At 44.3% G+C, this 27991-nt stretch overlaps 1 protein-coding gene across 2 annotated transcripts; it reads right to left on the reverse strand.

Annotated features, from left to right (window-relative positions):
* Nucleotides 1–4069: 4069 nt before the first annotated feature.
* LOC100280646 (PHD-finger family protein) lies at nucleotides 4070–27886 on the reverse strand. 2 transcript variants are annotated; one of them, NM_001351843.1, is made up of 11 exons: nucleotides 27078–27886; nucleotides 15705–15790; nucleotides 15051–15370; nucleotides 13765–14886; nucleotides 12985–13656; nucleotides 11354–11659; nucleotides 10338–10673; nucleotides 8919–9017; nucleotides 8195–8599; nucleotides 5490–7550; nucleotides 4070–4949 (listed from the first exon to the last, which is right to left on the reverse strand). In NM_001351843.1, the coding sequence occupies exons 1-11, from the start codon at nucleotides 27770–27772 to the stop codon at nucleotides 4707–4709; spliced, it is 6345 nt and encodes a 2114-aa protein (NP_001338772.1). In that variant the 5' UTR covers nucleotides 27773–27886; the 3' UTR covers nucleotides 4070–4706. The 2 variants fall into 2 exon arrangements, with proteins under 2 accessions (NP_001338772.1, NP_001338773.1); NM_001351844.1 differs by lacking the exon at nucleotides 27078–27886 and adding an exon at nucleotides 17541–17666 and having other exon boundaries at nucleotides 4356–4949.
* Between the last annotated feature and the right edge of the window lie 105 nt (nucleotides 27887–27991).

Raw genomic sequence — 27991 nt, forward strand, 5'->3', positions numbered from 1 at the left:
GTCAGCCCGGATGTATTCATCCATCTTCTGAAGCAGCTTCTCCAGGGTTTGTGGGGGCTTCCTAGCGAAGTACTGAGCCATAGGTCCTGGCCGAAGACCCTTAATCATGGCCTCAATAACAATTTAATTGGGCACTGTGGGCGCTTGTGCCCTTAATCGCAAGAACCTTCGGACATACGCCTGGAGGTATTCCTCATGGTCTTGAGTGCACTGGAACAAGGCCTGAGCTGTGACTGGCTTCGTCTGAAAGACTTGGAAACTGGTCACCAGCATGTCCTTGAGCTTCTGCCACGACGTGATTGTCTCTGGCCGAAGGGAAGAATACCATGTCTGGGCCACATTCCGGACTGCCATGACGAAGGACTTAGCCATGACAGATGCATTGCCTCCGTATGAGGATATTGTTGCCTCATAGCTCATCAGAAATTGTTTTGGGTCTGAGTGCCCATCGTACATGGGTAGCTGGGGTGGCTTGTAGGATTGTGGCCATGGGATACCCTGCAATTCTGCTGCCAAGGGAGAAGCATCATTGTCGAGGACCATAATTAGGGGTACCCTCAAGACTCCTAATTCTCAGCTGGTAACCCCCATCAGCACAAAGCTGCAAAGGCCTGATGGGTGTGTTTAAGTCAGGGATCGGTCCATTCGAGGGACTCGATCACGCCTCGCCCGAGCCTAGCCTCGGGCAAGGGCAGCCGACCCCGGAGGATCTCCGTCTCGCCCGAGGCCCCCCTCCAGCGACGAACATACTTCCGGCTCGCCCGAGGCCCTGTCTTCGCCAAGAAGCAACCCTGACCAAATCGCCGCGCCAACCGACCAAATCGCAGGAGCATTTAATGCAAAGGTGGCCTGACACCTTTATCCTGACGCGCGCCCTTCAGTCAGCAGAGCCGAAGTGACCGCAGTCACTTCGCCGCTCCACTGACCGGCCTGACAGAAGGACAACGCCGCCTGCGCCGCACCGACTGTTGTGCCACTTGACAGAGTGAGGCTGACAGGCAGTCAAGCCCGGCCTCAGGCACCATAGGAAGCTCCGCTTCGCCCGACCCAGGGCTCGGACTTGGGCTCAGCCCCGGAAGACGACGAACTCCGCTCCGCCCGACCCAGGGCTCGGACTCGGGCTAAGCCCCGGAAGACGGCGAACTCCGCTCCGCCCAACCCAGGGCTCGGACTCGGGCTAAGCCCCGGAAGACGGCGAACTCCGCTCCGCCCGACCCAGGGCTCGGACTCGGGCTCAGCCCCTGAAGACGGCAAACTCCGCTCCGCCCGACCCAGGGCTCGGACTCGGGCTCAGCCCCTGAAGACGACGAACTCCGCTTCGCCCGACCTCAGGGCTCGACTCAGCCCTGGCCTCAGCCGACGGTCTCCGCCTCGCCCGACCCAGGGGCTCGGACTCGACCTCGGCCTCGGAAGACAGACTCGACCTCGACCTCGGAGGAGCCTCCACATCGCCCAACCTAGGGCGCGGACCGGCCACGTCAACAAGAGGCGCCATCATTACCCTACCCCAAGCTGACTCAGGCTACGGGAAACAAGACCGGCGTCCCATCTGGCTCGCTCCGCCAGACAAAGTAATGATGGCGCCCCGCACGCTCTATGACGATGGCGGCTCTCAGCCTCCTTACGGAAGCAAGAGGACGTCAGCAAGGACTCGACAGCCCCGACAGCTGTCCTTCCGCCAGGCTTCAACGCTCCTCCGACGGCCACGACACCACACGAACCGGGTGCCAAAACCTCTCCGGCTGCCACGATGACATGTACTTAGGGCGCTAGCTCTCCTCCGCTAGACACGTTAGCACTCTGCTACACCCCCATTGTACACCTGGATCCTCTCCTTACGCCTATAAAAGGACGGACCAGGCCCTCTTACAGAGGGTTGGCCGCGCGGGGACGAGGACGAGACAGGCGCTCGCATGAGGCCGCTCGCTCCCTCTCCCGCGTGGACGCTTGTAACCCCCTACTGCAAGCGCACCTGACCTGGGCGCGGGACGAACACGAAGGCCGCGGGATTTCCACCTCTCTCACGCCCGTCTCCGGCCGCCTTTTCCCCCCTTCGCGCTCGGCCTCGCGCCGACCCATCTGGGCTGGGGCATGCGGCGACATTTCACTCGTCGGCCCAGGGACCCCCCGGTCTCGAAACGCCGACAATCATCAAAAGTAAAGGTATCATGATTAAAATCATCATACCATCCATCCTCGTTGAATAAGCCTTCCTGACGAAGCTCCTTGTGTTGGGGCCTTCGGTCTTGTTCATCTTGAGCAAGATGACGCACTTCTTCAGTAGCTTCGTCGATCTTCCTTTGAAGATCGGCCAACCGAGCTATCTTCTCCTTCTTCCTTTGTACTTGTTGATGGATGATTTCCATGTCCCTGATCTCTTGGTCCAGCTTCTCCTGGAGTGTTGGACCGGTGGTCTTTCTCTTCTGGCTTCGAGCTTCTCGGAGAGAGAGTCTCCTGATTTGTGTCCAGTGGCTGCAGTGCAGCAGCCCCTGGTGCTGAAGCTTTCTTCGGTGGCATGACAAAGGTCAGAGCTTGCCGAAGGTGGTCGAATGAGTTCACCGGAGGTGGGCGCCAATATTGGGGACTTGTTCTCAAATGCTATGAGTTAAGAATAAGGCAACACAAAAATAGGTTAATGGTTAATACCCTTCGTCCTTCGAATCATTATTTCCCTAAGGTTATAACGATCTTTGGACGAAGGTTATGAAGGACATACCTTCATAATCACAGTATATATCAATGAAAGGCGAAGCATATGAAACATGAGAAATAACATAAATAATCATATGACATCATCTTAATATATCTTTTATTATATAAACATGAATGAATAAGAATAACATAGAATTACATTTTGTACCTTCGGCCTGACAGAAGGTGAAAGTACAAGCGTGACGCACGAGCAAGTACAAATCAGCGTGAACAGTACGGGGTATTGTTCATCTATTTATAGGCACAGGGCGCAGCCTGTGTAAATTTACATTCATGCCCTTTATATTTACTATTGACTTATGGATAAACCAATGAGGACTAAATAGCCCTTTTCTCCTTTAGGTCGGATCCTTTTTCCGCCACTTAGCCGAAGCTCCCTTACGTGTAGCTTCGGAGCAACATTAGCCTTCGTCTCAATCATGCTTTTCTCATCGCGTATGGTTTTAACCCGAGTCCGAAGGTACCTGTTCATATGTCACACTTGAAAAACATTGTTAAATCATGTTTTTAAGGATCTTCGGAAGACGAAGGCCCCCAACAATGCCCAGTCCTAGTCCGGACATGTGCAGATCGGCTAGTTTATTGCCGATTTGCGTATGAGGTTGTGGTTGCTCAGGATATATGTCTATCGGCATCCCATAAAGGGGTTGTGACTGGTCGTGACAACCTGTAGCCGATGAATTACGTGTGTTTTCCACCAATTCAACCTCGTGCGAAGAAAAATTTGCGACAGTAGATTTATCGAACGCACGTACTAGCCTCATATAATCTTTTTGCATTCCCTCTATGATATTTTGCATTTAGTCTCATTGCTCATCTACCATTGGGACTTTTACCGGGTCGGTGGCTACACCCTCTTAGCTGATCACATGGCCGAGGTAGTGGAGTTTGTTTTGAGCGAAAGAGCACTTGGACAGGTTGACCTTGAAATGATGTTGATCAAGAGTGAAAAATACCGCTTGCAAGTGTTGAAGATGATATGTCCAGTTGACGTTATAGATCAATATATATAAACACCACTACCACCGTAGGAGTAGCTCAAGGATATTTCGAAAACGAAGTAAAAGCTCACGTGTACAGTTCATGTATAAATCTCACGTGCATCGAATGGATTTACACGCATGTTTATGCTAAGATGTACACGAAGAATTTTCCCTATCAATCTTCTTCCTCACTCTGCTGATCTTCTCCCAGTTCCCAGATCAAAAACCCAGAAACATGACTGCGAGTGACCTAGCAGAGATGGGAAGAAACCCAAGCAGCATGTCAGCGAGTGACAGGGAGGCTGTTCAACTCAACCTTTCCCCACACCCAAGTTGAATGGCACATGCGACCAGCCAACATGAAGAAACGGGGAAAGGAACAGGGATTCATTTTCATTCATCATTATTAGTTTCGGTTTAGTTACAACTTCTATGTCAAAAAAAATATTACACTCGTCATGTATCAAATTCCCTAAAGCAGTCAGATGCCGCAGGGGACATCCATCAAACAATCCCAGCTCTGAAAAGAAAAGAAAAGAAAAAACTACGACTACCCACTGCCACCACTAAAATAAAATGAAGCAGGGTAGAAATGGGGTAAATCCTACCGACCTAGCATTCCTCCTCTAATCCCCTAGAACAGATCAACACATCGGGCAACAGATTAAACACCAGCACTTGCCCGGTGCCATCCCTCGAGTAGAATTTACAGAGATTGAGCCTTAGCAACAGCAGATATCGCGCAATGGCAGGCCAGTAAGTAGGACAAGACTGAAACGGGCAAATCATGGCTGCACCCTTGCTGTGACACTGGAATGTACAGTAAGAAAGAGGTCACACATAGGTTGCGACCTGTATCACTACCATCTATATCTCCAATCTACCTGACCACTACCATCTATATCTCCAATCTACCTGACCGCGTTGTTATGCTGCCAGAGAACTGAGAAGCCTCTAAATGCAGATAGATAGAATCTACAGGGGAAGCCAGGAGCATTGTGGTTACGATGCTCATGAATCTATGTCTTTCTTCCTCTTCCCCTTGTTTCCAGACCTTGCATTGTCAGCTGGCTGCAGGTTTGGAGCTGGATCCTTTGTGTACATGATGCAGTCGTCGAGGGTGTAAATCCTGAGCGCAAGCGATGATACAGTTGTTGTCTTGATAGCTGCAGTGAAGGAGGACCAGTACCACCAATCTTTCTTCAGAAACTCGGCTTTTATCATGCTCTGCAAGAAATTGATTGCCAATACCACCTAAAAGAGGCGAAGACATGATTAATCAGTAACTGAATCATACTACAATTATCTCTAGGTTTCTAGCATAACTAAAACTGCAATTTCACAGACTTGAGTTAGAAGGGACAGGGAGGATTACAGATTAGGTCCCACAACCACACTCGGATCCATCGCACTGTCAATTTGCTAATTACATCCTTAATTTTAGGATTCTGGCCTATATCTCAGTTTGGAGACTAGATCATGCACTAGTCATTTTTAATCAAACATAGAGGCAGCTAACGTGAAATTAAAATTTTCAAATGCACGGTAGGGTATGAGTTTAGAAGGAGCAATAAGTCATAAATTAGGAACAAGAAAAAATGAAGAAGATTATCTGCTTAGGGAAGTAGTGAGATTTCTTAGGAAATTAGAGGTATAGATCAAGTTGGTTTCAGTACCAGTAGAGATTAGTTTCTTAGGAACTAAAAATGGTTCCTGGAAACTCACTGAAAAAGAAAATGTTACTTTTTAAAGAAAAAAACAGTAAATTGAAAATACACAAATAGGGTGACATACATATGATATTAATTCTGCATCCTTCACAAAAGCACGCCATGAACGTCTTCTTATTTGCTGAGACTTTGAGGCTCTGAATGCTTCCTCAGGCAAAGCTGCTTCTATGTCAAGCAAGTTAATCTTTAGCTGCTTCAGGATATGAAAATTCCTGCCTATTACAGGCATCAGTGATGACTCTGGAACCAATCCCCCATTAACAGTTAGCAATCTTGTGGATATGTCTGTTGAAGGTGCTTCCTTGGCTGAAGTACTATCCCTGACAGGCTTCTTAGATTTTGGCAACTCCTCATCACCTGCATTGCCAGAAAAATCTTGGCCAACTTGAGATCCCTCTTGCCCTGACATTTTGGCAGACACAGCTTGGCATTCCTGCAATGAGGAAGTCCAATCATTTGGTTTATCGTCATTTCTTTTACTTTCATTTAGCAGAACTGGCGGGTCAAGGAAATATGCAGGTGAAGGTACACAAGATGGAATTCCATTTGAGCCAAGCAGCCCAATCTCCTTCACCGTCTCCTTGATTGAATCATTTGTGGTAAATTTTCTACAAATTTCTTCAAAGTCATAAGGGCATGACTCCAATTTTCCACTGTTAGATGGTTCAACGGAACAATTATGAACTACAGGATCTTTTTCCTTTATATCAGACTTGCTGCCCTTCAGTTTCGGCTCATCAATTTCTTTACTTTCATTAGGACAGTCGTTACTGCTGGTGCATTTTCCACCATTATGCCCTTCATATTCCATCAATGTGAGATAAGTTTCATGACAATTTAAGCAATGGTGTCGAGAAGGCCATATAGGCTCTAAACAGTCGCAGCGATATACTCTTTCTTCAGAACCCGACCTTGACTTCGTTCCTCTCCTTTTGGATAGCTCACTAGTGTCCTGATCCGTTTGCAGACCATACTTTTGCTCCAAAACTATAAAAGCATTGGTGTTTGGAAGCTCCATAAGTGGCTCACTCTTTGAAAACTTGGACACTGGAGGATCAGTGATGGGGAAACTAGCCTGGCGATAAATAGACTTTTGCCAGTGCAAGATAGAGTCTTTCAGATCCTTCTCCCTTGGATCAATGTCCCTTAGCCAGTCAACAAGACACTTCATTTCTTCATCAGATTCATAAATAACAAGTGATGCCGAATTCCAACCTCTATCGAATGTTGACTGAGAATGGCTTGTAACCATGCTAATGTCTCTGTCCTTGGGTATCATCATGCTTCCATCTGCAACAAGACGAGGACGCTTACAAGGTCTTCCTGTAACCCAGTACAATCGACCAACAGAATCCCTACCCAGGCACTCTCCTCTCAAGGATGCCATACTAAGCTGTGACTCTACTGTGCTAATTGAACCATGCAACTGTGAAATCCTCTCCAATAAATTATTTGATTCGTTCATATCAGCATCATGGTCAACCAGTTTAGATGTCGATGTTTCAATATTATCTTGGGACAATGTCATAGCATTTTCATCAGGTAAATCTCCATTTGGTGCATTGATAACTGTAGCAGCATGAGTCTCTCCCACATTCGGATCACAAGTACCACTTTTGCCAACTAATGATTTCTCGCAACTATTGGATCCTTCGGCAATAGAGTCCCGATCAGTCTGGTCAGTAATTATCTTTGATGGTTGTTCTGAAAGCCCCAAAGATTTATTTCCTTCAATAACAGATGTGCTGGATATGCCATTGTCAGTACTGCAAGGTTTACCCACATCCAATAGTGCAGCAGGAACCCCTTCAGCAGGGTTGTTCAGGTTAACTCCAACATTAACCTGTTCAGCCTCTTCAAGATGCTCTGAGGCTGTGGGCATAGCACGCTGCTGATTCTCCACGAGTCCTGAACTATTGCTTACTTGGTCATTTTTCATCCATCTACTTTGTGTGGCATAAGGATTTTTTATTTCTACCCGATACCTTAACTCTTTCAGTTCATAATTCAGGTGACGTAATTTCTGCTGGAGATCATTTGACTTGTCTGAACACTGATCTAGATGTTCTCTGATGAGAGCTGTGTTGTGCAATTCGTCACATAGAAATTTTAGCAAATAGATTCTCTGCAATTGAAGATCAAAATAACATATCAGAAGGTTGTCACTTATCTGCTATAGAAAATAGGATGACAAATAGCGTTTATGGTGATACAACCCCCGCTGATCAAAGGCCTATTTGTTATGTAATCTTGCTGCAGATTACAAAGTTTGCATGTAGATTAAATTTATGGCTATTTCCTCTATACGGCTCTTATTAGATTCTTTCCTAAGCATTTAAACATGCTGACAACACAAACTAACATTTAAAATCTGTGACTAGTCAAAATGTGATGTATAAAAGAGTCTTAATAGTACAGTAAAAATATAGTGCAGAGCACATCCATGGACTGATGAAAGCATCCCTAATTATTGATTGGCAAAAGACTTGGAAAATATCTACAAAAGAAAAAAAATGTTCCGCTAGAGGATGAGTTCTGATATGTTTATGCCCTGAAGCTTGAGTGCCAATATGATCTCACAAATGCAAAATCTTCAACAACTTAAAATAACTTTAAGAGGATATATTTGCATGTTCACCCACTTCCTTTATCTGGGATGAAGGAATACAAAAACTTCTAAGTAAATGATAGACAAAATACATGAAAACCCTTCAAAGAGTGACGAACTGATAACTTCACTTCAATTCAAAGACAGAGATGAGAGCAGACCTCTGCTACGGTTAGCTCCCAGTACTCTTTCTCATCCATCGCAACAGCTAACTTGTTGAGTTTCTCAATAAAAACATGAGCTTCCTCCCCAAGGCACTTCTTTTGTTCTTGCACTGCAACATGAGTTTGGGCAGTACATGATGGACAATACCAGTTTCCAAGCGGTATGCGTGCCAGTGGTGGGTTCAGGCAATAAGTGTGGTATTCAGAGTCACAATTATCACATAGAAGAACGCTCTCGTCATCACGGTCGATTCCACAGACTTTGCAGACACCATCCTCCCATGGTGCTTTCGGCAGTTTATTGTTTGCTGCCGTGAGAGCATCTTGTAGCTCCTGGTGGATTTCTGAGCTATCATTTTCATTGCTTAGATATCTGTCAAATTTCTCAACAAGGTCTTGTACCTGCACCAGTCAAGTAAACGATGTACAAGAAGATTCAGTAAGAAACTCATGATCATACTACTTAATAAACAGAAATTTCACACTAAGACCAATGCATAAAGCTGGTATCTAAACAATACCACTGAGAAATATAGATTGATATTTTAGAGTGCGAGTGCTAAAATAGAACAAAAGGAACTCTATGGAGTTTGTTAACAATTTGCAATCACTTCAAAGAACTAAGAGAAGGTTCTTATGAATATAGTAAGCTAAAATGTAAAATCACACATCCCTGAACATAAAATGCAAGATCCTACAGGGACAGACAGAAATAACGAACCTCTGTCTTATACAATGACTCAAAACTCTCAGACAGTGCAACAACCATTATCAGCACTTCAGGTCGATCAGCAAATGCAGTTTGCAGATTACAAATTACCTGCAGGTAAACACAAAGGCAACATAATCTCAATTTGACCATGGAATTTCTTGCAGTTGAAGTAGAAGTGCTGATAAGAGGACATCCACCAATAAACCTCATTCGGCGGGAGGGGGTGGGTGGGGGGTGCAAAAACAATAGGAAGAAAAGATCCCCTTGTGATTTATCTTAGGGGGGGATACCAAATCCTTTAGGGAGTGCCTTCTCAACTCAAGGCTCTACTGACCAAATTATTGCTCCGTTCTCTAAAATACTACATAAACAAACATATTTAGGTTTTTTTCCACTGCTCAGTGCCTCAGTTAGACGCAAATATTAGTGAAAGGGCTCCAAAAAATATAATATCTCTTTGGTTACATATCTTGAACTGAGCACATATTTTGAACACATGAATTAGAATAATAGAGTTTCAAGACTAAACTAAATACATTATTCTAGACTCATCACCGTAGACTGCATAGTAAACCTCAGTCTACAGAACTAATGATGCCCGCTCTCGGGTTACAATGTCCTGTGCGCCACCCTCCGGTTGGGCCGTTGCAGAGTGGACGGTTGACGTCGGCCCGTGAGTGATGGGAAGCCAGGGTTGTTAGTGATGGGAGGTCAGGGTTCAGTGATTTTCTCAGCCGGTACCATTGTTTCGGTCTCTTCTTAATATTATACCGGGAGGGCGGTCATTCCCTTCCCAGACGAGTTTTTATTCTGATAAGGAACAAAAACTAATCTCTCTTCACAAGTTAACATAATAAAAGTTTAAAAAGATTTTCTCAAAGAAAGAGGAAAGGATGGATCATAAGATGTGAACAATAAGCCATCATAATTTAATACAAGTAGATAGAAGTGGTGCAGGGATATCGGATATCACTGTGTTAATAAAATAAATAGCACGATTGATAAGTAAATTGCGATCATAACTGAATTAAACTCAACACAACACTAGGGTTCTTTCACTATTAAGCCATAATACATGCAGTCCAGAGGCTAGAGTAGACATAATGACTACCTTTTGGCTATGAAAAGCAGGCTCTAGAACCCTATTGAAAACCAGAAAGGCATACTGCAATAGCAGTAAACTGTCATGAAATAACAATAATTTATCTAAACCAAAGAAGCTGTCAGTCAAAAGGTTACAAGTGGAAGTGGTACTGTAGCACAACTATCTATTTTTCATAGAAAATGGCAGAAGAGGACAGTACCAAATAACACATCGCTTCAAGTTATCACGAAAGTGCAAGGAGATTCCTCAAAGGCAAATTACAAGAAAAACAAAACATGCATCAACACTGAATAAAACATAACATGGTGTCAAAGAAAACATACTTCTTGTACATCATCAAGAAAAGCCTCCCAAGATCCGCGATAAGCTCCCTTAGCCAACCTTATATCAATTGTGCGGAAATCCAAAGGGCGGGATACCATACCAGGAAATCCAAGGATGCCCTCATCTTCATTCTCATTGGAATTTGTTAGAGTTGTTCCAAGCAAATTAGCAAACTGCTTTGATTCATCAGAGGAAATAGCACGCCGCAGGGCAATACGGCACTTTTTCAGGACAGCCTCTGAGATGGAGATAATATTTCTCTCTTTTCTTGGTTTTTCTGTATTCTGGGGTACTTTTGTACGGCATGCCTCTGTCAAGACGGATAAAACAGCTTTCTGAAAAATAAACATGTTTTTAGTACATTTTCCAATAAGCTTGTAGTCATAATTTTCTCAAAACTGAGCTCATTTCATGTCCCTCCCACGGTCCCACCCAGTAACTTCTGTGACAAATCTAAATGTATTGTTTTTAGCTTAGTTTGAATGTGTGTATAATGGCCTTCCAACCTGGTGGCATTATTGTTCTTGCAGCTATATGTCAAATTTCATCAGAATGTGCTGACGGCAGTAAGTTCAAATTAAATTTATACAACAAATTTCCTGATCAGAGAAGCTACAGGAGCAAAAGCATGCTAGAAGAACACCTGAGCAGAAACAGGCATCTCTACAAGTCTACAAGTACAAGGTAGTAAACCTTGGTCAGCTAACCAGATAAAATTCCAAGAAAATTGGGTTGCTCAGTACTCCACATAAGAAACAACTAATATGTAGCGTTATCCTAAGTCTACTGACCTACCTCTTTGATGTACCAATAGTCCATAGCATATAATATACTAGAAGAACAAACATGTTACTAGGTTCACTACTTTGAGTAAAGACATAGCGGAACATATATCTGATAATCAGATACTCTGACCTATATTACAAAAAATGATTAATTGCAGAATGTAAGGTACCGCACACAAAAGAAACTTTTTTCTCGCTTTGTAGTTTGTACCAGCAGGAACTTTACAAACCTTGGTTGGTCCAGATGCATTACCCTTGTAGACCTCTTTACTGATTGAGTGCTCCAAAATTTTCCTTGCCCATTCTGGAGGTTTTCTCTCCAAAGCTTCATAAACACACTTCCTTATTCTTGTTCCCACATTAGTTGGCAATTTTCTCACAGGCTCCAATGATTTCACCCAATCTGGCAACGTAGTGTCACTAGCAGGCTCCTCAGGAGAATCTACAATATCAGTATCCTTGTAATCCATCATAAAGACGGTATTCCCTTCATTTGCTGAAGAATTGCATATCAATGTTTCAGCCTCTGCAAGTAGCTGAAATACAAGAATATTATTGCTAATGCTATGCACACATAACTCTCAGACTAGAAATTTTTACAAGTACCTCCTAAGGCCTAGTTTGGATACTCTAGTATTAAGCTCAATCCACATATATTGAAGTGTATTGGGGTATATCTTAAACTAATTTACACCACAATCCACCTCAACACACGTGAATTGGGGTCAATACTAGAGTACCCAAACAAAGCCTAAGTGGATAATCTAAGTATTTTTTTCTATGCATAATTGTGGGAGATGAGGTATAAACAAAAGAGTGATATATAACATGGCACAAAGCAACACAGCACCCATTATGATATATATTATATAGGCAGATCCAATGCCAGAGGCTCCCACATGTGTGGGGTCTGATAAAGGGATAAACAAGGCAAGCCTTCCCCAACAATTGTGGAGAGGCTGTTTCGAACCCATGACCTGATGACTCTGGTGAGAGCTCTCACCACTGCACCAAGCCTACCCTTGACCCATTATGATATGTGATGTAAAAAAATGACATAACTAGGCAAGAACTAGTTTCTTTTCCAGCGAAATCTTCCCCAGCCGTATAGAACAAATAATGTGTAATGAACAATACGCTAGTATAATTTGGAAATAAATAATTACAAATGATGTTGGCTGACTAGAAAGATTCAATTAGCTTTTCTTTAATACTTATTTCCCTCCAAGTGGCACATCATTGTATAATCTATGATATATTACAAATAAAATATAATTCAGCCTCCCTGATGAAGTATTAATTGTAAAAGTGGGTATACAGAACAAAGAAGTTCAACATAAATGGATGAAAAGATGGCATGTGGCCAAAGCAAGAAAATTACAATACCGTTTGGATCTATTCATTTTGGAGGAATTGGAATTTACTTAATAAAGTAGTCTATTTGGTTTGAAATTTGACATGCCACCACTTTTCAAAGCTCAGATATAAGCCTATCTCAAATTCATGGGGTAGAGTATGGGAAGTGATGTTATGTATCAGTGGAATATGTTTCCACTCTGCAACTTATAAGACACTCTTCCGTTCATGCCTCTATAGTAAAAATGTAACACATAAATATCTCCCACATATTGCTAATAATAGTATACAAATATAAGTGACATTAACATTTTAGCTTAATTGATTTTTACCTAAATTATTATTATTAGAATGGAATTCAATTCCAAAGAATCCAAACGGGGCGTAACTGAAATTGACTAAATTTGAAGACAGTAAGAGACAGAACAAATTGTAGAAATTAGTTACTTATCTAAATAACTAAATCAGAAGTGCAAGTAGAGCTAACAAGAAGCAAACTCCTCACCGATGCATCCTTCTCCATGCCAACAACCCCGGGTAGAGCTCCACACAGGATACCTCCATCACCTTGTAGGCAGCGGAACAATTTCACTCCTTCTCGACTAGAAATATCAGATAAATCCATGCAGCCACTCATGGAAGAAACAGCTAAAATATATCTTCTAGCCAACTCCGGCCAAGTCAAATTGTTAGCAGTCAGCATATCAATCTTTAACTCTCTTGTTAGAGTATCAGTGTCCCTTTTTCTTCCTCGTCTGGATTTTGATTCTTTTAAATCAATGCTTGGATCCACAAAAATTGCGACTCTAGATACAAGTTCGGTGAAAAGAACCTTCAAGAGTGCAATGTGGATCTCAGGCAGCACTAAACCACTACATCTCCCAAGTGTCTGGGCAGCCAACTTATTTTGAGCAGCTTCTCGTGCTGAAGAAGTCTCAACTGGAATAGACACATATACCATTTCTTCAATAGAAGTTATACCTGATTCGCCATTCGAGTACGATGAAGAAACATTAGCAGGTGAATTCATCGGTGGATTGTGATCCATGTAGTTGTGGATGTCATTTTTATTTGGATGCATTGGCCATGGGTCAATGAGTTCATCTTCTACTTGCTCAATTGAAGGAAGTTCTTTCAGGCCGATGATTTCAGCAAATCGTCCAAGAAACTCCAATATCTACAAGTGCAGAAAACCCAGTTGTAAGAATTAGAACAAAGAAATAAACAAATAAAAAAGGTGTTTCCTTAAACAGTGGAAGAAGTGAAAGAAACAGGAATAAACTACCTGGAAAACATCCCCAGCCAATTCTGGTGCAAGCTTGCGGCTAATAGGATTTCCTGGAGGAAGCTCACGGATGCTAGAAGAGCTAGGCTGAGCATGATCCTGCGGCCCACTCACTACAGATCCATGTCTCGCATGCATTGGACTATTTTTATTAACAGCTACCAGTGTGCCACTTGCAATCGTCAGTGAAGAGTTAATTCCAGTCCTGTTACACAAGAACTGATAGTGTGAACAAGCCCCGGATTTAGGAAGAGATTCCACAAATTCTTGAACAAATTCCAAATCAAACCCGATTCTGTCTGGATACAGCCATTCTTTAAGTAATGCACAAGTTGACTGCACATCATTCTCCTTTTCTATAAACTGTGGTACCTTAGGCCCATTTGATGAGCAAAACTTAGCCAATAGATTGAAAGGACCATCAGTGCGCTGAGGTCCACTTTCATAGTCAAATGGAGATTTTTCACTACTGTGAGTGCAGAATAATACCAAATGGCCATGCTCCTTGTACATTTTTTCACAGGCTTCCATCATAGCACAAGAAATCATCCTCCAGACTGAGGAAGGTGATGTTCCTTCATAACTGAAGTCACCAATTTTGTCATACATATTTGCATCATTGGTCGGTGCCCAACTGAAAGAGCCAGGATCTGACAGCACATCTGGCACTGTCATATCCTTAGTTTCTACATTACTGCACCCTAAACTTTCTTTACCCTCCAAATCATTACCTAGACATGATAAGAAATCTTGATTCGTCTCAGAGAAATCTGATAAGAGCATAGAAATATTATCATTAGCATCATTGGCAGTATCTTCAATCAAATCACTACCTTCCTTCGTTTCTATTGTATCAGCGTTCCTAACAACATTTAGGCACACTGTGGTTGATGCATCCGGAAGTTGGAATGCTGAACACGGTAACCTTCTCATCTTAAACAAAGGTCCAAAATTCCCTCCATCGTGCACTTCACACTCAAACAGTGAACCAGTAACTCTATCATGCCAGTAAGACGTAAACCCAACTGGCCATATCTGGTATGAATTGTGGTAACTTGTCCGATTGTCAATTTCTCCCAAGCTGGTAATGAAAAAATCACTATATTGAACAGGTAGTGCAACCTAGAGTTTCACCACAACAAATGCATATAGTTGAAATCAGTATCAAAAGAAATACACTTCATTCTGGGATTCAAAAACAAAAAAGGTTGTACTGTCAAAGAACAGTGACAGAATGAGCATCGATGGTGAAGTAGAATCTGAAATAGACAAAGCAAGATACTCACTGTATGATGATGTGGCTGATGATTACTGTTCTCCATAAGAAATATTGGAGGCTTTAAGGAACTTCTGTTTTCACTAGGACTTTGTTTGATTGTATTGTTAAAAAATGATGGATCCATAGACGTGCCAGCACTTCCTAACTCATGGTTCACTGCAACCTTGGGTAATGTTGATGTTTGTGGAAGATCTCTTCTTCTGCGTAAATGAGCTGATCTTTGTGGTACGTTTCCATCAGCAATTAAATCTTGATCCATGGAAGTAAAATTTTGTCTCATGCCAAAACACTGGGCAAGATCAAATGCTGGCATAAACTGCATTCCATCTACAACAACAAGAAGGGTAATTAGTACAATTAGTACAAGGTGCACCAATATTCACATTTGAAACCATATGTTTATAATATATGCAACTGAATACCATGCAGTTTACTTAAATGTTAGTAGGATGTCAAATGTTTTGGAAGCCAGAAACCATGCAGAAGTGGGCACACAATGACTAGGCACTGAGCATACTGACAAAGGATTTTGAGAGTTAGCACTGCAAATCCCAGTCTAAAAGCCTCTTTAATAAACATAGATATAGATGTCTAAAAAGCTAAGAACCAATACATCTCACTTGCATCAAATAAGAGTAAATGATTGACCTGTTATACTTACCATAAAGAGTAGTATTCTGCAAGTGACCCCCCTCAAAATGTGGCAAGTTGGCAACTGTCAACTGGGGTCCATCGGTGATATTTTGTCTGCAGGAGTCACAAGAACATATTAACCACCTTATGATAATAGTGTCTGTATGATTAGGTTAGCACTTAGCAGAAAGCTTCTACCAGATTCACAGACATTGTTACTGTCAGAGCAATCAAATACATTCCAGCTTGCAGAACATAATTGCTAGTTTGGTCAGAAAGAGGACCTGAAGTTTAAATAAGTTACAGCCCAAGATAGCAAATTGGATTTCAAGAAATCAAATGTGCCTTCTTTGAATGGATCTTTCAAGTAAATGATGATCAAAGCACAAACCAAACTGACAAGAAAAACAGCTAGCATGGCAATGACAAGGAGTGCTCCATAATAATAATGACAATGATAAAAGCTACTGTAGTGAATGCGAAACTTCTATTTCTGGATATCAATTTGTTTCAATTTTATGTCTAGACACTTGAACAATAAAAAATAGGAAAACAAAGGTCGTGTCTCTGAACTTAAAGGAAATCTCTACATTTCAGTACCAAGTTATTTGTGTCAACCAAGCCTTTAAGAAGTTAGCAACTAACAGTGATAATGATATGGTTGTCTTTTTTACCCCAAAACACAGCAGGGAAGAAGGAACGAAAAAAAATACGGCCAGCCAGAGAGCACGAGGATCTGCACCCCACAGAAGCAAAAGAAACTAGGAGAGGGAATCTAAAAAAAGGGATAAAAGCATGCCATTTTTTCACAAAGTCTAAAAGCTTGAAGTTTGGCTTCTCGTAAAAGGAGGTTTTCCAGGAGATAAAGGAGGGACGTCCTACGTCGAAGATGAAGTTATTTCCTGGCTTCCAAATATGTCAAGAGGCAATGATGAAGGTCTCCATGATAGGACACAATTGTAGGTGTTGCCTTCTAATTTGTGTTTTTTTCCTTTTGAGAATGTTTCTTGTATTTTAGCCTACCGATAAGAAGTAGCCAAGCAAAAACTCTAAGTTTGTTGGAACATTTAGTCCCCCAAATCCAGATAAAAGGAGTTGGGGCTGCACATTTTTGAAGGGAAAATTGTAGAACTTTGTTGATGTATAGTTTCTGCTTCCCCAAATATAATGGCAGGAGTCTTTAGTATATGGCTGCACTTGAAGTGTCTGAATGTAATCTTGAAGGGCTTGACAATCTTGATAAGCTTGCTCTGATAAGGGGAGATGGAACTGAGATTCAATGTTGTTGTTCAATGATATGGTTGTCATCGCCACTAGGCTGTTAATCATCACTAACAGTGGAGGATTGGTGTTGGATTTGCAGATAGGCCACTTTAAATAGGTTGTCTTCCGGAAACCCTAAATCCCCCACTTGGCACTTGCAATCTGACTCATCCCATTATAGAATCCCCACTGTGGGCAAGATTTACCCACTAAAGCAAGCAGATAAGGCAACCAATTGAACGTTTTACATGGATCAGATCCACGGAAAGCTCTCTCAAGTTGATAAAATTGTAATATGACGCGAGTGTAAACACATCACAACAGATATTCTGAATTTAGTTTGAACCCTAAATGCGCATCTCAAACTACATCCCTTGTTCCCCACCCTTGCCCATAACCAGTTTTCCCGGGCCGATGCGGCTGAGTAACTGGGATCAAGGAACACATTACCCTACTTGTGAAGGAAGGGACAAGGTTGTTCCTGCGTTCCCAGAATGGAGGCGATTTTCCCAGGAGGCAGAACACAGAACGATCCAGTTTCTGGCGACTACGCACACACCCCAAATCTGACCAGAAAACAAGATTATGCTTAGATCTATACCTCAAGATGCACTGATTTGCAGATCTACAACTTCCCTGTTGTTCGAAGCAGGATGGCGGCACTGATTAGGAACAGGAGCGGAGAGGGTGGAATAGTTAGGGGGGCTGTGTAATTCTTAGGGTTTTCTTTCTCTCAAGGAGACAGGCATAGGGTATATATAGAGGGGAAAGCCGGTGTATAGACTTGGTCTACCAGCTCAATATAAAGCAAGAAAATTGCCTTAATTAAATAAATATTTTATTCGCAAAATCCACGTCACCGTTCAAGCAAGTATATCTGATGAGGCCCACCAAATTCTCCAGAGTTACACTGGTTATACCATTTTAGTCTGGGGGTGATGAAACCCCTGTCACCAGTCCAGGTTTGAAGGCTGGTACAGACTTCTTTAGAACAAAATCAGGGGAACATATCTGGTGCAAACCAACCCTTCTGTGCAACCGTGCAAACTTCTAATCTGGGTCACATGATGTTGATCCAAGGGGACGCACGGGAGTGGATAAGTTTGCACTTAACCGCCCGCTCCTAATCACACTTTTGTAAATATCCCCTCTCACTCCCCCCGCGCGTCCCCTTGGAGGCTTGGATCAACATCATGTGGCCCGGATTAAAAGTTTGCACGGTTACGCAGAGGGGTTGGTTTGCACCAGATATGTTCCCCAAAATCAGGGAGGAAATCTTCACTTGGGCAAGTTTTTTTAAAAAAAAACTGATAAGAGATGGTTGTGTGCAAGAAATAAATTATAAGGACCTGATTGAATAACTTGGGTGTATGGACACCTTTAGAACAAAATTATGATGTTAGAACACCTGGTTGAACAATCATGTCACAATGACACCACGTTAAAGTTCTCTCTGTGCAAGTGCAACAGAACTAAGCTGTCTTTCACTAAGGACCCAAATGAGATGTAACAATTTGATCAAGAATTTTACACAAAAAGCACATGTCCAAGGGTTAACAGCACTAATGTTGATGTTGAAACAAGAAACAACAATACTACTGTCTTAGAACCACCAAGTGATAACAAATTAACAATACATGACTATGCCATTGTTCTAACCTGTGAATTTGATCCAATCTCCAAAATAACGGATGGTATCCTTTGATGTTGATAAATTAAAATAGAAAAGGAATAGGAAGAAGGATCCATCACTCATGCAACATGCTATTAGAAAAAGTGAAATGTGGGACCTATCTGTGTGGCCTAAATTCAATGGCGTGCTGGCCCATCCATTGGTAAGCACATAGGAGGTACTTGATCGCACCAAATTCCAGCTCATAAAAAGACCATGAGACAATAACTGCAAGGGTTGGGACCTTCCAAAACTAGAATGCAGAACATAAAAAAATCAGACATGAATAGGTTCAAAAAGTTCAGGATGCATTTGTGTTTATGGAAAAAAGACAATCAAGAAAATAGAAGTTTTCTGTACCACCTAACTGGCACAGTTAAAAATACCAAAATTGTAAACAGCAAGTGTTTGTACCATATTTTGAGCAACTACCCACTTGATTTTGATTCAGCTATAATAGTAAGTGTTTGTACGTACATGTTAGTTCCACTCTCCGAAAGGGCATCTAGCTGAGTTGGTTAGGTGGCCTGAGAAGCACTCCTCAGATCCTCTAGTCCTGAGTTTGAATCCCAGTGGGAGCAAATTTCAGGCTGAGGTTAAAAAAAATCACTCACTGGTTCCCCTGGTTGTGTGCACATGATATAGACTGACCTATGGGGGGCGGATCCTCGTGTAGGGGTTGTGAGAGCTCAAAACACGAGTAAAGGTCTAGCCTATAGGGAGCAGACCCTCATGTTGCACGAGGAGGGGGGCAGCTTTCATGACATTTCTCGGTCGAGGCTCTGATTGAGCTTCTTCTTAATATAATAATGTGGGGGCGGTCTTTCCCCTACCAGCCGAGTTTTTTTTAGTTCCACTCCCGTGGCTTATTGTGTTTTGCTTATCAGAACAGAACATTCCAGCACTGGGTCATTCCAGTAATTGAGTGTACTATTCTGGAGTATTGTTGCCATGGACCGAGATGGGGATAGCTGTCTTCTCCGGCGAGGTTATACCCCTCTGCCGCAGGCTTGGCTCTAGGGTAGCAGCCCTAGGCGCTTGAGAGTCATTGCAAGAGAAGGAGATTGGTTTGATAATATATTCCTTATTCCTTTGTCTCCTGCGTACAGGCCTATATATAGGCCACCGGTTGACCAACTAGGTAACCACTAATTAGGCAAGTGACTAATTGGAATTATCTCCCCTACAATTTAGGTCTATCAATTTAGCCACCAAATCAGTCACTTTCCTTTGCCATGCCTTCCTTGCGCGCGCTGCTGCCAGCGCCCCCTGCGGCCTCTCGCTTTTGGCGGGCATAGGTGCGGCCCCACATGAGTGACCGCTTCCTATGATGCCCATGACATCTCCCCCTCCCTTGAGGACCAGCTCGTCCTCGAGCTGCCATAGACTTACCTGACACGACTTAAGGTTAAGCCTTTTACATCTCGGCTTACCTTTATTATTTAAGACGAAAATACAAAATAATTGTGGAACTAAAATATAAATTTGAACTGCAGCTATGTCCTCCTGTCCTCCTGGATCCCAAGGAAAGAGCTGAACTGCGACCTTCACGTTGGATGAAAGGTGGAGGAGGAACCAGCCCGTTCTTATGTTATGTTGGGTCTGTCCAGCACCAAGGCAGGTGCCCGAATGAAGGAGACGACCCTCTTTGGCCGTGCAGGGGGGCTGCATACCCAGATCTCGACTTCTGCAGGGGGTTCAAAAAGTATAGACGAGACCTGGTGGTTGGGCGCGCAGGCTACGAGTTGGTGCAGCGATGAGCTGATCAGCAAGTGCAGCTTCCGCACCGCCCGCCTAACAAGGAAGTCGCGCACCACGGCTTGCAGGCGCACCACGGCCTGCTCATGCGATGACGGCCATGGGGTGGCCCTGGAGGCCACAGCAAGGTGCTTCTCCCCACGAAGGGACTGTACCTGGCGGTGTGCCAAGAACCCTCGCGCTGTCGTCTGAAGCCGCACCGCTGCTTGGAGTTCCTTCTCTGTCTTCTCCTTGTAGCGGTGGAACATCACAACGAATTGATCCCACTGCTCTGCGAAACGACCAAAACTCTCTTCGAGCCGAGTGAATGCATCTGGAGTTGGAGAGGGCGGGTGGGAGGACGTTGCGGCGGCTGATGGCGCGGCGGCTGGTGGTGGTGAGGATAACCTGGAGCTGATACCAGGTGCCATGGACCTTCGGTCCATGGGGATAGCTGTCTTCTCCGGCGAGGTTATACCCCTCTACCGCAGGCTTGGTTCTAGGGTAGCAGCCCTAGGCGCTTGAGAGTCATTGCAAGAGAAGGAGATTGGTTTGATAATATATTCTTTATTCCTTTGTCTCCTGCGTACAAGCCTATATATAGGCCACCGGTTGACCAACTAGGCAACCACTAATTAGGCAAGTGACTAATTGGAATTATCTCCCCTACAATTTAGGTCTATCAATTTAGCCACCAAATCAGTCACTTTCCTTTGCCATGCCTTCCTTGCGCGCGCTGCTGCCAGCGCCCCCTGCGGCCTCTCGCTTTTGGCGCGCATAGGTGCGGCCCCACATGAGTGACCAGTCCCTATGATGCCGGCTGGTGGTGGTGAGGGATGGGCGGCTGGTGGTGGTGAGGATAACTTGGCTCTGATACCAGGTGCTTCGGTCCATGGGGATAGCTGTCTTCTCCGCGAGGTTATACCCCTCTGCCGCAGGCTTGGTTCTAGGGTAGCAACCCTAGGCGCTTGAGAGTCATTGCAAGAGAAGGAGATTGGTTTGATAATATATTCCTTATTCCTTTGTCTCCTGCGTACAGGCCTATATATAGGCCACCAGTTGACCAACTAGGCAACCACTAATTAGGCAAGTGACTAATTAGAATTATCTCCCCTACAATTTAGGTCTATCAATTTAGCCACCAAATCAGTCACTTTCCTTTGTCGTGCCTTCCTTGCGCGCGCTTTCCTTTGCCATGCCTTCCTTGCGCGCTGCTGCCAGCGCCCGCTGCGGCCTCTCGCTTTTGGCGCGCATAGGTGCGGCCCCACATGAGTGACCGCTCCCTATGATGCCCATGACAATTGTAAAATGAAAATGATATGTTATACCACACCAGTGTATTGTAAAATGGTAAATAATTTCACAATATATTGTATGAACGAAATCCACAAATTACTCACATGTATAGTATTCAAGTGACACTATACATTTTAGAAAAAATCTTGATATGGAAAGTAGGCATCCAAGATCCTTTGCAGGAGACATAATTGCTCATGTTAACTAATATGGGACGAAATAGAGAACTTCAAATGTAATAGAGGATGAAAGTGGAACTACAAAACAATGGACACAGTGGCAGATCTAGAAACATATGCTACAAGGGGCTCATACTCCTTATTTTCTACATTTAGTCCCTCCTAAGCTTCAATGATTACAAACTTGTAGGAAGCTTAGGAGAGGGTTCTATACTTACGGCGACAGTAGGAGGGGGTCGAGCCTCAGCCGACTTGGTGCTAGTTCCACCCTTGAATGGAAAGGAACTTAACAGCTAAAGGGGCTTTAGTATTGTGGCCTTCGTGTGAACATTTCATGGCGCACATCATGACAACTGGCAAAGGATTTATCTTACAAAATATTAGTGTTCCATTGTCTACAGACAACAATTATGGAGCAACCTTAGTGAAAAGGGTCAAAAGAAATACTCAAGCACCAGTTTCCTAACTAGTTTTCATACAAGTTTTTGAAATGTCTATATGGTTCTTTACTACTTAGTCACACTAGAGTGCCGGTGACCCACATGGCCTCTAGTGTCATCGTTGGCTCTAGTGTAGACATGCAAAATAATGGCATAAAGGCCATGATTGTTCTATGGTAAGCTTAGCTCAAGTTCAAAAGAAACTGATAGCTATCCCTTAAGATTCATTAGGCTTGTTTAATGCATGGAGACTTCGGAGAAAGGTTGATAGTCCCTTAACCAAAATGGGATGACCTACATTTATGTCACAAAGATCGGCATCATCATCAAGTCACAATGATCTTCGTAGCATAGGTCATTCTTAATCTTCTACCGCACTACACCACAATGTATCTCGCTACAAACTTACTTTGACATGATAATTACAACTTTGTGGCAATTGCAAAGGGGATTCAACTTTGGGCCACATTAGGTAAGCCTCAACATGGCAGGTTTTACGACCTCATCCATCCTTAGACCTTAGTCCACTTGTTATAGAAGTTGACATCTTTACTTACTACGAGAAGCTTGAATATCCCAACTATGGTGGCAAAGACAACTTAACGAATTCAATTGACCCAAATATAAGTATTTTTCCAACGATAGACAAAGGAAGGCAACAAGGTCCTCTTTGTTGCATACACATATTGTCGGCAATACCCAACAGTGGTACATTAAATAGGGAATTGTGTGTATACTCTCGAAAGTGTGGTTTGGTATAGAACACAACGCACTTGTCAATTGTTTTGTCACACCATGAAAATGTGGATTTGTCTACAACACATGACACAAATTAAAAATATTTCTACCCGTGAGAGAGAGCTAGGTCATACCACCTATCGAATTATACCATTAGAGCAGTGCGCTCGAGGTCTCCCTTTGTCTGTCCATGTTCGAATCCTACTACAACTTATTGCAATGACCAGGGGTGTCAACACTATGTGGTTTGAGTTTTTTAGGTTGGTTGTTAATTAACATTATGCCCTTAAAGGCAAATTACTAGCAATTCATCGATGTTAGATCTCTCAATGAAGCACAACGACACAATGTCCCGGATGCGTTAGTTGGGCTAGTCTTTTCCATGGAAACGCCACCCCTCTCCCTATCAACCTCCCTCTCCTTGGCCAACGACGATGGCATGAGCAATTTGAAGCCAAAGATGTTGACCACCGGATCCATGAGCAATCCACAAAAAAATAAGTTGAATCAGTGTGAGTCATACAAGGGAGCGCCCATGGTAGCCTTGGAGCTTTCACAGTCACAATGGTCTTGTCATGTGATGGATTTTGTTCTCTATATGAGGTCAAATAGGTCGCCGAGACGCCGACAGGCGATAGCAAGGAGCAAAAAGTGCAATGGTAGAGGCAAGGAACGTGTTTCTTTTGTCAAAGTTGACCATGGAGATCAAGAGGGTGAGAAGGCGTGCAAGAGTAGGAAGAATGCAGGATTTGTATATTACTGGAGTCCACCGGCCAGGGATAGGCTCTGCCTCCTCGAGCCGCTCTCCACAAGAGGTTGTGCCTAGTAGGATCACCGTGTTAGGGCCACCTACCATGTGGGGTGGCACAACAATCGGCAAGGTGACGGAGCACATGGTGGCCTAAGGGCAGGAAAAGATGTCTTATGGGCGGTATCAAGGTGGGTCAGAGATTTGACCCCCTTAGGCACTTAGCTAGACTCAAACAAAATTGAACCATGATGGTTTATTAAGTTGAGTTCCATGTTTTGATATACAAGGCTAAACGCGCAAGTGTTCAAGTAGAGATATCCATCACAAGGCTAACGTATAGAGACATCAAGCTTCAATGTCCTCAATTTACATATGAACATGAATTCTGCTCATTTGCTCAAACATATAAACAATGTGTTTATTCACTAGCTCACTAGCTTCACCAACTACAACAAATAGACAGTTGGCAAGTTCGCAACAAGCAAATCATATAGGTGTTGCAATAGATGAAAAGGAAGCTAGTTGAAGTGCATGAGAAACCAACACATGTTGCATTCTTGATCTCCCATATAGTGAAGCCAACACAAGGTTGTGTTTCTTTGATCTCCCATATAGTGTAAAGCTAGGTACAATCACATAAATAACTTTACATTCACAAGAGATATACTGGGCATGTTACGATACGAAGAGATTTTGATCTCCAAGGAATTAGGTGCACGCATAGGACATGCATTGGCATGTTTGGTTGTGTAAGGATACATTAATGCTTACGTGCAGTCGCATCACAACGTCTACATATTGATTGTCATGGCATGCAGTCGCATCAACAAGATCAAAAAAGTGATTGCCAAAGAAGTCGAGAGTGGCAATCGTTGTCCTCTAAAAAAGATATTGACGAATTGAGACAACGTAAGGGCATGCCAAACAAAAGAAATCTTGTTGCATATGGTTCTATTTCGATGAAATTGTGTTTAGGTTGGCAAACATGTAAATAGCACAATGATATTGTAGACGATGATAGTAACCTTCAAGAGAGGATGGTTGACTTCATGAAGAAGCTATGACACCTGCTTCAACGATGCTTTGGGAAACGTGGTAGGACACCTCCACAACTGGGTCAACAAGTCATTTGAGTTTAGAGCGCTACAACACTAAGTTGTCTCTAAGGTAGAGACAATATCCAAGTCATTGCATCCAATCATGACCAATAAAGAAGTGGTCCATATATTGAAAGAAAGGGTGCCCTAGATTCTTCGAAAAGCAACTTTCACCAACATGACAATCATGAGGATCCTTCGTATGCAATAGATCAATCATACAAGAACATACAATGCCAATGAGGCACTAAAATCCTTTGATAGGTAGTCCACCATCCTATGGAAAGAGTTATTGTTGTTGCATAAAGAGCACCCTTATGAATTCTCATCACTAAGAAAGGCATTCTTTACTTCAACAGAGAGGCAGTGGGCATAAGAGAGTGGATAGTGGTTATGTACATTCTTTACTTCAATTGAATGGTGAGGAGCATAAGAGTGTGAATAGTAGTTATGTACACAACTAGGGCAAAGGCCTCATCGTTTGCCACAACCATAGCTCCACTAAAACCAAGAGCCAAAGCAACTTGCAACAGAGCTAGGTGAGATTTTGCAAACACGGAATATAATAAGCTAAGAAAAACATGCACACCATAGATTAGCAGCATTGAAAGAAGGTCCAAGTATGGCGTCTCAAAATCAAGGCCAAAGCATAGGAGGGGGCAGAGTGCATACGATGCAATAGCCCCGGAGTCGACACCCAACGATAAAACCTACAAGGAATACTCACAAGCTCCTTGCAACTTGTAGTGGAGGTTCTTGTTTGTGGTGACAATTGAAGAGAGTGCTCCAGTCCTCCCAATGCACAATAGCGATGGATGCAAGATGGCAACACGAGGAGGCAAATGATACACAAGAACTCAAGCCACCGATGACGTCCAACTTGGCAATATAACCTCAAGATTGAGGTGATGCCCCCAGCCAGAAGAGGAATGAACCAGGGTGAGTAAAGAGTACCCTCGCCTTCACAATCAGTTATTAAGGCAGTAAGGCGAGCACCCCCCCCCCCCCCCCTTTACCTTTTAAGCGAAAAGGCGTAAGGCGAGGCGACGCCTTAATTATACATATAAATATTAAAAATAGACCGAATATTATATATATTACTAATTTGAAAGTAATAGTAAGCAAGCTAATACAACTGTAAGGCCTAGTAGGCCTATTTCAGCCTGGTAGAAGAGAGAAAGAAATAAAGAAGACCACCAGCAGTCAGTAAAGCCCAGCCCAACAATTTTAGGGTTATCTATCTCACAGCCACCAGCAGCTACATCGGTACAGCCTGCAGCCCTCTCAGTCTCAGCCGCCAGCCCCTTCTCTCCCTTCCCTCTCCCTCCCCGTAGCACTCCTTGTCCCTCCCTGCAGCTCTCCTCTTTCACCCTGCGCACTGCCATGACCTGCATGCCGCCCTGCCGTAACCTGCTCGCTCTGCCGTGCCGCCGCTGCCTGAGAGGGAGCAGAGCATGCGCGCCGCCGAGGACGCGCCCTGCTCGCCCTGCCGCCGTGCCCTGCCCACCGCTGCCCGTGCCCAAGGCGTCGATCCGATGACGCTCTGACGACGCCAGCAGACGCCTTATACCCCCAGAGCAAGGCGAGGTAGACGCCTCACCCTCCATGAACGCTTTAGCGCCTAGGCGACGCTTCACGGACGCCTTAATAAGCATGTTCACAATGGACTCACATAAACAAGTCAAAGACATTGTAGTGGCTAAGGTATAGGTTTTGAACCAAACCAACCTATATTGCCTATGTTTGATTGCGCAAAGCAACCTATATTGTCTATGTTTGATCGTCGTTGTGTTGTGGTGCCCAAGGGCTACAAGAAAGGGTACACACAAATACAAGAAACATCCTACACCAGAAGGAAAATGCAATGCTATAATAATGCAATACTGTTAGAACAGAGCAGTGGAAAAAAATCAAAGGTAACAAACCATTAACTCAACTGTTGCATGGCGACTAACAAACTGCACCTCTTTAAGGCTATAACAATAGCAAGCACCAAAACAAACATAAGAGCCAAACAGAACAAATAATAACAAGGTTCAACGGATTATCCCCTGTTCTGCTGTTCAGTGTTCATCACTCTTAACATCACCGATTGCTTAGGCACCAGCGTTTTACAAGCAGCAGATTACTCGGACTCATAGCCTCTGAGACTAAGGAGTTCGATGGCCAAGCATATACTATCAATATAATCAATGATAATAATGATTAAAAAGAGCTCAAGTAACTGCCTGCGGATGTCATTGGCGATGACTGTGACGGGGTCCTCTGGCGGAGCAGCGTTGATGTCAAGCTCAACTGCACCTAGCTTCCAGCGGGTGGAGCGAGCGCCACGCCTCTCACACGCAGGGCAGATCCAGTCCTCGTTGGCGGCGGCACGGGGCCGCCGGGCGCCAGGGGGGCCGGGTGGCGGGGGCGGGGGGAAGAGAGGCGGCCAGACGCGGACGCAGTTGGGATGGAACCCCCTGTCACACGCGTCGCAGACCAAGGTTCCCCCCAGAATCTCCTGGCGACCGCAGGACGAGCAGGGGGCCGGCGGGTTGCCCCAACCCGCCTCCCCAGGGTGAGGCGCCGGCGGCTGCAGAGGGAGCAGCGGCAGCCCCAGACCAGGGAGCAAGCCGGCGGGCACGTTCCCTATGGGCCCAAAAGGTGTATTCCTCAGTTCGAGGGGGCGGTGGACCCGAAGCACCACGTCGAGGGCCTCCTGCTGGAGCCGCACCTGTTGGTTGGGCGCACCCAGGGGCAGCTGCGGCGGCAGGAGAGGAGGAAACTGCGGCGGCGGCGGCGGAGGAGGAGGAGGAGGAGGAGCTTGGACGGGCGGAGCCAACTCCTGCGGCGGCGACGGGGCCTGCGCCGGCGGGGTGTCGCTCGACGGCGGCGGCGGGGCCTCGTTGAGGTCGATGACGAGATGCGGCGGCCGATCCATGACGGAATGGGGATTGAGCTCGAACTCAGGCTAGGTTAAGGGCGCTCGGCATTGCCTCGAGGGGGAGGAGGTGGGTGGGGAGCGTGAGGGGAGAGGGGTTTTGTGGCGAGCGGCGGAACAGAGAGCAGCACGAGCAAAGCAACGCTGAGGTTAAGGAAGGGGCGCGATTCGGACGGGAGCGCAGCCGAACCGCGCAGCGCAGGTCCATGCGCCCGGATG

Source organism: Zea mays, chromosome 4, assembly GCF_902167145.1.
Source record: "Zea mays cultivar B73 chromosome 4, Zm-B73-REFERENCE-NAM-5.0, whole genome shotgun sequence".
NCBI lineage: Eukaryota > Viridiplantae > Streptophyta > Magnoliopsida > Poales > Poaceae > Zea > Zea mays.